The sequence below is a fragment of the Hemiscyllium ocellatum genome, chromosome 2 (assembly GCF_020745735.1).
Source record: "Hemiscyllium ocellatum isolate sHemOce1 chromosome 2, sHemOce1.pat.X.cur, whole genome shotgun sequence".
Lineage (NCBI taxonomy): Eukaryota > Metazoa > Chordata > Chondrichthyes > Orectolobiformes > Hemiscylliidae > Hemiscyllium > Hemiscyllium ocellatum.
The window spans coordinates 6,910,010-6,919,479 of NC_083402.1; the positions used below are offsets into that span (position 1 = coordinate 6,910,010).

At 43.2% G+C, this 9,470-nt stretch overlaps 1 protein-coding gene across 1 annotated transcript; it reads left to right on the forward strand.

Moving 5' to 3' along the window:
* Positions 1–5,720: 5,720 nt before the first annotated feature.
* On the forward strand, positions 5,721–9,268 carry LOC132826493 (C-C motif chemokine 28-like). The gene is made up of 3 exons (XM_060842456.1): positions 5,721–5,940; positions 7,261–7,387; positions 8,305–9,268. The coding sequence occupies exons 1-3, from the start codon at positions 5,877–5,879 to the stop codon at positions 8,402–8,404; spliced, it is 291 nt and encodes a 96-aa protein (XP_060698439.1). The 5' UTR covers positions 5,721–5,876; the 3' UTR covers positions 8,405–9,268.
* Positions 9,269–9,470: the final 202 nt, after the last annotated feature.

A 9,470-nucleotide genomic window follows, 5' to 3' on the forward strand; every position in this document is an offset into this window, starting at 1 on the left:
CAGATCAGCCATAATCTCATCGAATGGTGGAACAGGCTTGAGAGGCAGAATGGCCAACTCCTGTTCCCACTTTCATTACACCTCTTCCTTCCCCAATCAATTATCATTCAAATAATAATCTGTTCTGCTACCAAATAGGTAACCTCACACTTATCCATATAATACTGCATTTGCCCAGTCACTCAATTTATCCTGTCACACTGCACCATCTTTGCATCCTCCTCCCATCCAGTTTTTTGTCACCTGCAACATTGGATGTATTACATTTAGTTCTAGGAACATAGCATCATAGAGATGTACAGTATAGAAACAACCCTTTTGTCCAACTCACCCATGCTGACCAGGTATCTTAAATTAATCTGGTCCCATTTGCCAGCACTTGGTACATATCTCTCAAACCTCTTCCTATTCATATACCCATCCAATTGAATTTCAAACATTATAATTGCGTCGAAATGTGTGGTGCTGGAAAATAACAGCAGGTCAGGCAGCATCCGAGCAGCAGAGGATTGACATTTTGGGCATAAGCCCTTCATCAGGAATGTTCGGAGGTGGTGAAAGGGAACTGAGAGTCAAATAGGAGGGTGGGGGTGGGACTTGGGGGTAGCTAGGAAGGGTGATAGGTAGATGCCGGCGGCCATTGTGGGGGAGGGGAGGTGATAATAAAATGTTGTAATTGTACCAGCCTCCACTACTTCCTTCCTCTGGCAGCTCATTCCTCTGCGTGAAAACGTTGCCCTGTAGGTCCCTTTTAAATCCTTCTCCTCCCTCCCTAAACCTATGCCCTCTAGTTCTGGACTCCCTCATCCCAGGGAAAAGACTTTGTACATGTCCCTGATCCATGCCCCTCATGATTTAATAATGCTGAATAAGGTCATCTCTCAGCCTCCGATGCTCCAGGGAAAAAAGGTCCAGCCTATTCAACACCTCTAAGTCTTTAATATATGTCGTGATTAGCTGGGGACCAAGCTCTGATCCCTGCAGTTCCCAATCAACAAAACCGTGCAGTTCTGAACAAAGCTGGTGATATAGTGGTTGATAATGTGGAGGTCTCAGGGTAAAGCACTATGGACTGGGTTTGAATCCCACTGCAGCAGCTAGTGGAATTCATTCTTTTTTCCCGTTATGGTACGTAGACCCGCTGTGCTATTCCCAGGCACACGTATGTTGCTGGCTGGACAAGGTTGTGTTCCCCATCCTTTGCTGCCCTTGAACGGAGTGTCTCACTCAGCCATGTCAGAGGACATTTAAGTGGTGAAAGTGACGAATGCAGATCCTGGAGATCAGAGTCGAGAGTGTGGTGCTGGAAAAGCAAAGCATCATTCTTGATGAAGGACATATACCCAAAACGTCAGTTCTCCTGCTCTTTGGATGCTGCCTGACCTGCTGTGCTTTTCCAGCACCACATTCTAGACAGAAAGCATTTCCGTGCCAACGACGTTACTATGGGCCTGAAGTCACTTGTATGCCATGGGTTTTAATTTTACAACATTAAGTAGCTTTTGAAAAGTTCTTAAGATCGAATGTAACTCATCAATTTCAGAAAGGAAGGATACAGAAAGTAGGATTCTACAGTACAATTCAGCTAATGTCCATCAAAGGGAAAATTCATGCACCTGTCATTAAATACCTTGCATTAGACACTTAAAATATCTAAATGCAAAAAGGCAGAGTCAACATGTGAAAGGGAAACCATGTTTGACTAATTAATTTGAGTTCTTTGAGGAAGTAACGTATAATGTGGATAAAGAGAACCTATGGATGTGCTGTACTTGGCTTTCCAGAAGGTGCTTGAGAAGGGTCATGTGCTGGTGGCAAAGACATTGAGACATGGGAGGCTATGGCTACACATGCCCTGTGTATTGCCACATGAGCTGTTGACACATGGAGGCAGGTGTGAGATTGATACAGCAAGATCCACACCTTCCCTCGCTTGACTGAGAACTGATGACCAGTGAGGCAGGTTGTCTGGTTCTGTAACTGCGCTAATGGGCCAGGCAAAGGTGAGGCAGAGATGGCGTTAGCATGCAGGTCAGCATTAAGAGAACAAGCGAGTGGCCCTGAGATGCAGCCTGGCACATTCTGTGAGCCCCTGGGCGCCTGACTCCATGTGCAAAGAGTCCCCACTGCAGCCTTTGAATGCTAGTTGCTGGTGTACCCTGCAATGCAGGTCTGTGCTTCCAGAGCATGCTGGATCACTGGAGCAATGCCAAGATGTTTGTAAGGCTTTGGCAGGTGGCAGATGCCAATGCCCTGGATGAAGGGTGAGTGCAGCTTTTACGGTAGGTTGAGATTTGGTCATAGTTACCATGGAAATTACTTAGGGCAAACAGTGAGCTGAATTTGCCAGGTCAAGATTAGAGTAGTGCTGGCAAAACACAGCAGGGCAGCATCCGAGGAGCGGGAAAATCAACGTTTTGGGGAAAAGCCCTTCATCAGGAAGCCCTGATGAGGGACTTTTGTCCAAAGCGCCAATTTACCTGCTCCTCGGATGCTGCCTGACCTGCTGTTCTTTTCCAGCGCCACTCTAATCTTGACTCTAATCTCCAGCATCTGCGTTCCTCACTTACGCTGAGTTGAATCTGCCAGGTACCTACTCTGATCTCTTTATTGGTATACCATAAGCAGCAGTGATTGGGCCCCAGCTGTTCCAAATCTATTTCAATGAGTTAAATGTGTGGATCAAGTCAGTTCCAGGTACCGGAGTCACTCCTGATGAAAGGCTTTCATCTGAAACGTCGATTCCTGCTCCCCAGAAGCTGCCTGAACTGCTGTGCTTTTCCAGCACCACACTCTCGACTCTAATCTCCAGCATCTGCTGGACAGTGAATCACTCTCACCTTATCTCTGCTGATTGTTTGCCCGTCTTCAATGCTTGTGTTTATGCCCGGGTGTTCTTGGTTTGGGAGCACATAGCATTCATTAATGCTTTTGATGCCTTGAGAGAGAGGTGGGCACTGCGAGGGCTACACTGCTTTATTTGTGCTCACAATCTAAGAGTAAGGGGTGAGCCATTCAGGACTGAGATCAGGAAGAATTTCTTCACTCAGAGAGTTGTGAACCTGTGGAATTCTCTCCCACAGAAGGCTGTTAGGGCCAGTTTGTTAGAAATATTCAAGAGGGGGGCTGGATGTGGCCCTGACAGCTAAAGATATCAAGGGGTATGAAGAGAAAGCAGAAATAGGAAACTGAGTTTGCATGATCAGCCGTAATCATATTGAATGATGGTGCAGGCTTGGAGGGTTGATGGGCCCACTCCTGCTCCTATTTTCATTACTTCTATATTTATTTCCAACTTCAACTCCAACTCCATGTGAAAGAAGTGCAGATCAATCTTAATATTGTGAATAACTTGTTAGGACTGTGAGGTATGAGGATCCAAAGAGATTCAAGGGAATTTAGACAGGCTGAGTGAATGCGTAAGAACATGGCAAATGGCAAATCATGGACAGTGTTTGTCTCCCTGCTTCAGAAAGGATTTCCCTGTCAGCAGATAAATTGATTGATTTAAATTGCATCTTGGAGTGGTAGGACAGTCCTACAAGAAGAGATTGGAGAATCATGGTTTCTACAAGAGTTTAAAGGAATAAGTGTCAATTTCGTCGAAACATTTTTTTACAGGACTCGATACAGTAGATGTAAGTTAGTATTTACCCTCAGGTGGGGTGGGGTCAGGTTCAATTGAGGCATTCATGAGGGCATTATCTAATTGTTTCTATCTAACAATAATGAACAGGGCTGTGGGGAAAAGGCAGGTGAGTGCCACTAAATCATGAAGCTTATTGGAGTAACAGTGCAGATGCTAGAATGGCCTCCTTTTGCACTGTTCTGGGGGTAGGGGTTCTAGACACAGGGGACAGAGACACAGAATAAAAGAAAGACCATTTTGTACTTAGAGGGTGGTGAATCTTTGGAATTTTCTGCCCCAGAGGGCTATGGAGACTCTTCCTTTGAATATGTTCAATACAGACTGCTGCAATGATCATAAAGACAAAAATCCTCAGAACATTAAAGAAGCATTTAGATGTGCACTTGTGATGCCAAAAGATACAAAGCTATGGGCCAAGTGCTGGAAAGTGCAATTAGAATAGTTGGGTGCTTGTTTTTGACTGGCACAGACTCAAGCTGAAGTTTGTTATGACTCGATAACAGAAGGCGATAGGTTTCGAGATAGTAATTTCACCAAAGGACATGGGGATAATGATGGAAATGGCATTGAGCTGGATGATTGGTTGTGATCTAGAATGGCAGAGCAACTGAATGACTTATTCCTACTTTATGTTCAGATCTATTAATTTTTCCAGAACTACTTCATAAAGTTTAAAATCACAGTAGATCTTTGGTTCCTCGTAAATTCTGGAATGCGGGTTTGCGTTTCCTACACAAGTGATCCATTCAAAGTCTGCCATTTTCTACTTGGTGCTAAAGTTTCACCCCTCTTTGTCTTTAATGGTCTCACATTTACTTTCATCAATCTATACTGTTGGCAAATTATATAAACCTTAACAATCTGCTTTTATGGTCCTTGCATGTATACTGACGTATTATCTTTCCCCTCTCCTGACCAAGTTTTCTTGCATGAGTTTACCCCAGATTTGGAGAAAGTGAGGACTGTGGATGCTGGACAATCAGACTTGAAATGTTTTGTGCTGGATAAACACAGCAGGTCAGGCAGCATCCGACAAGCAGGAAATTGACATTTCGGGGCATAAGCCTTTCATTAGGAATCAGTTCCCTGCACTTATTATATAAATGCGAGGTGCAGAATTTTGGAAAAGCAAATCAAACTTACACACTTAATGGTAAGATCCTGGGGAGTGTTGCTGAACAATGAGACCTTGGAGAGCAGGTTCATAGCTCCCTGAAAGTAAAGTCACAGGTAGATAAATAGCAAAGAAGGCATTTGGCATGCTTTGCTTTACTGGTCAGAGTATTAAGTATAGGAGCTGGGAGGTTATGTTGTGGCTGTGCAGGACTTTGGCCACTTTTGTAATATTATGTGCAATTCTGGTCTCCAAGGATGTTTTATAAAAATGTTGTCAGTGTTGGAGGATCTGAGCTATAGAAAGAGGCTGAAAAGGCTGGGGCTGTTTTCTCTGGAGCGTTGGAGGCTGAGGGGTGACTTTATAGAGGTTTACAAAATCATGAGGGACATGGATAGGATAAATAGACAAGGTCTTTTCCCTGGAGTGGAGGAGTGCAGAACTAGAGGACATAGTTTTAGGGAGAAAATGGAAAGATATAAAAATGGATCTAGGTGTAACTTTTTCACGCAGAGGGTGATGCATGTATGGAATGAGCTGCCAGAGGAAGTTGGTACAATTGCGGCATTGAAAAGGCATCTGGATGGGTGTATGAATAGGAAGGGTTCAGAGTGATATGAGCCAAGTGTTGGCAAATGGGACTAGATTAGGTTGGGATATCTGGTTTGTATGGACAAATTGGTCTGTTTCTGTGCTGTACATCTCTACAACTCTAACAATATGAGCATTGGCAAAATTGCGAAATTAAGCAGGAATGGGTTGGTGACAGATATCTCATTTTAGTTTCTGGCATCTGCTATTTCTGTGTGACATCATGCAAGGCTATGATGCAGTCATCAGTACTTAGTGTTTGTTTAAGGATTGGAATGTGTGGGGGAAGATCTGTCTTGCTGACGTTTGGCAGCGTTCACTGACATTCTTAGAATTAAGCTTCAGCCTACGTTTTTCTCCATGAATTTCAGCTGCTTTCTACACAATATAAGGAGCATCTCAGCATCGTCAGACTCTCAGAGAAGAAGACTTCATTCACACATCAGATTTTCATTGATAGGCTTATTGCCTACCTGCAACACTTCCAGCATAGAGAGAGAGAGACACACACAGAGAGCGCAAATGGAACGGAAACTGGTCGTTTTGCTTCTCATTTCGATCACAGCTCTGCTACACACAGCAGCAGGTAGGTGACAGCTTCATTTTTTAACTCAATAATCCAGAAGGCACTAACAACCAGTTAGCTTACACAGTGACCCATCCTCTGTGAACAACATGTTCTTTTATATTTTCTTTACATGCCCAGGAAATCGGGAAGCCTATAGTTCCCTGTTGCTTTCTTTAGCAATACCTCAACCAATCAGAATTAACTTGCCAGCCAATCAGCGTCCTCTTCTCCTGGAGTAGAAATTGTTACTCTCATTTGAAATTTGGTCCTGATGTGTGCAAATTGAAGCGTTTTCACCATATCTTTCCTTTCCTTACCTCGCTTTAATTTTTGCAGGTTGTTTCTTCGTTTTATTCTTTTTTTTAAATTCCAAACTCTACTCCAGAGTTATGTTCAACCAGCAGTGCCCAGTCTGCCAGCTGGAGTTCAGTGTGTTATGTTCTTCTCCTTAATACAGGAGGTTGTGGGTTCTAGTCCTGTTACTTCCATTCAGAATCCAAGCTTGTGCTCCCAATGCAGTACTGAGGGGGTGTTGCATTGTGAGAGGAGCAAGTGTTACTTTGCCTGATATTGAATGTATTGAGCACTGTGAAGGACAGAGGAGGTTGTTTGGCCCATTATTCCTGTTCTGGCTCTTTGAGAATAAAAAATCCAATTAGCCGTACTCTATTAGCCCTGAGAATATATTCCCTTATCTAAACAATCTCCTTTTGAAAGTTGCTTTGGATTGGCTTCCATTTCCCTCTGCAGGGAGTAGGGTACAGTCCAAACCACAGTTTATCATGTGAAAAACAGTCCACCAATGACATTAAATCAGCATTGTCTGGTCACCAAGCTCCTGCCTGTAGCATCCATTTCTCCTGACTTACTCTACTCAAACATTCACCAGTAATGTTCTTCAACAACTCCATCCTGTTTACTTTCTATGTTGTAAGGACAACATGACCTCTTCAGTCTTCCCACATAAACTGAAATCTCTCATTCGTGGTATCTTTAGTTCACTTATAGAAGGTGAAGTCCAGCATTCATTGCCCATCCATAATAACCCTTGAACTGTTATGGCTTGTAAAGGCCGTTTCAGAGGGCAGTTAAGAGTCAACCACATTACTATAGGTCTGCACTTGGAGGCAGATTTCCTTCCCTGAAGGTCATTGGTGAACCAGATGGGCAATTTTCCCCCTGTTCTTAATGCAGTAAATTTCCTCTGCTCCTTGTCTAGCAGCTTTCTGAAGTGTGCTGTTCAGAATTGAATAGCTGCAGCTGAAATCTAACTGGTGTTGAATGAAGGTTTTCTGTAACTTGCTGTGTGAAGTCTAACCCTTATCTCTCTCCCTCCAGCAATGCCACCCAGCCAGTTAGTTAACTGCTGCACACGAGTATTGAACAAATTCGACACGAAGATGTTGAAAAGGGTGAAGAGCTTCCAGATGCAACATGACAGGTTCTGTGCCATCAAAGCAGTGCTGTAAGTGTTTCCCTCAGAACATCGCAAAGAGTGTGTTATGGGACAAATGTTACTGTCCGTGCAAGGGAACAGGGCAGCAACTTCTGGGTGGTCAAGAGAAAGGATTTGAGGGAGGGTTAAAGGCTACAGTGGAGATGTGGATAGGCAGGCTTGAAAGATTTGAGCACAAGATGAATATTTCAAGTTTGATGGACCAAGTGCTGATGTATAGGACACATAATCACATACATACTCAAACACATACAGTCTAACACACACAGATACATACTCACACTCACAGAGTCACACTCACACACATGCACATAGAGACACATGCTCACACAGACACACAATTATATACACACAGATACACACTCGTACTAAGACCCATGCTCATACTCACATAGTCACATGCTGTTACACACACACTCACTAATGCACGCGTACACACACTCAGAGATATTCTCTTATGCGCTCTCTTATTCACACAAACCCATGTAAAATCAGAAAGATACACACACATTTTCTCTCACTTAGTGTCTCCCACTCTTGCTCACTTCATCACATGCACTGTCTCTCAAACACTCTCTCAATCTCATTTTCTCACTCACATGCTCTCATACACACACACTCACAATCACACACACACACTGCTTGCAAGTTGACAGTTTGAGGGACATGTATGAACAGCTGTTGAAAGGGATATCTGCCTCAGGTTGGTTTAAGATTAGAAAACCACAGCACTAAAAGGGCACCTCACTAGGCAAAGTTTAAAGGTGTCAGACTTCTCATTAATGCTGTAATTGACTAGTAAGGACATTGTACAATAGCAATATGTGTAATATTAAAATAATTGTGATCTAATTCATTGGGACAGGTTAGAGCGACTGAATGATCTCTTATTTTGGGGTATTAATTGGGGTGAATTGTTTCCACAGGCTCCACATAGCTCGTCATAGAATTTGTATTGATCCCAACAATGCACATTTGCAGAGATGGATGAAGAAGCATCAGAATAAGAAGCAGAACAATATTTAAGGAGTTGCGAAGTTGGACAGTGTTAGATAAGGAGGATTGATTAGAAAATAAAGAACACAGGCCACCGTCAGTGATGGGGCCTAGAGATCTCTGAGATACCCTCATACCACCCCCCCCCACAGATAAATATCTTGGAACAACCATCGCCTTTTGTGTCCCCATTCCACTGATGTCAACCTTCTGTTCCTCTGGGTCCCAATCACTGTCTCTGTCAAGTCATTGGAATGGTGAATCTAACTTCAGCTGTACTGTTTCTTCACCCCCTTGGTCACTGGGTGCACTCCGCACCCAACTCAATGAGGCCTCATCGACACTGATTGGACGACAGCCACAGAGAGTGCAACAATATCTGTCAAAAAAGCCACTGGAGTGGAAAACGAACAAACTGAGTCCATATCTCCCATCCACGAAACTTCTCACCATCCCTCTATCATTTACCAGCTGTGTAACGTTAAGGGAATGGATTGCAAACTCGTGTATGTGATTTGTTTGTGTGTTCTGCTGCATATCACGGCAGTGCCTTAAAAAGATTGAGATGCAAAAGCTGTGAAGGATTTTAGATTGCAAACAGAAATCCAAGCCAACTGGGATCCGATCCAGTCTGATCCTTCAGAGCTGGGCTCTGATCCAGTCTTCTCCTAGTTGGTCAAACCAGGTCCTATGCAAGCTGTCTGATGACAGAAAAATAAATTGCCTGAATTGGCCATACCAGTGATCACGTGTGTGTCTTGACTGCTGATTAATAGAAATGGAACAGTATAATCCTGGACAGTTTAATGTCAGTGGGGAGTAAGCTATCATTGTCCTGTTTGATCATGAATAAAATGTTGCAGGCATAATAAAATTGCAATTTTTTTGAAGAAATACATCTCTTCTCAGTTTTTTTCTTAGGAAGTGATCATTACCTCAACATCGAGTCTGTGAAAAGGACCCCATTAATGTGTCCAAAAGCAACACATACACCTGAAACATACAACAAACTGCATTGCTGTGACACTTATAAAAAACACAAAATTCTGTGCAGAAACACTAGCAACAGAGCTTGACATCAAAACATTTAGGAAAG

Coding starts and splice junctions, on each gene's coding strand:
- LOC132826493 (XM_060842456.1), top strand. CDS start 5,877: ATGGAACGGAAACTGGTCGTTTTGCTTCTCATTTCGATCACAGCTCTG. Junction 5,941..7,260: donor TCTGCTACACACAGCAGCAG/GTAGGTGACAGC, acceptor CTCTCCCTCCAG/CAATGCCACCCAGCCAGTTA. Junction 7,388..8,304: donor TGTGCCATCAAAGCAGTGCT/GTAAGTGTTTCC, acceptor TTGTTTCCACAG/GCTCCACATAGCTCGTCATA.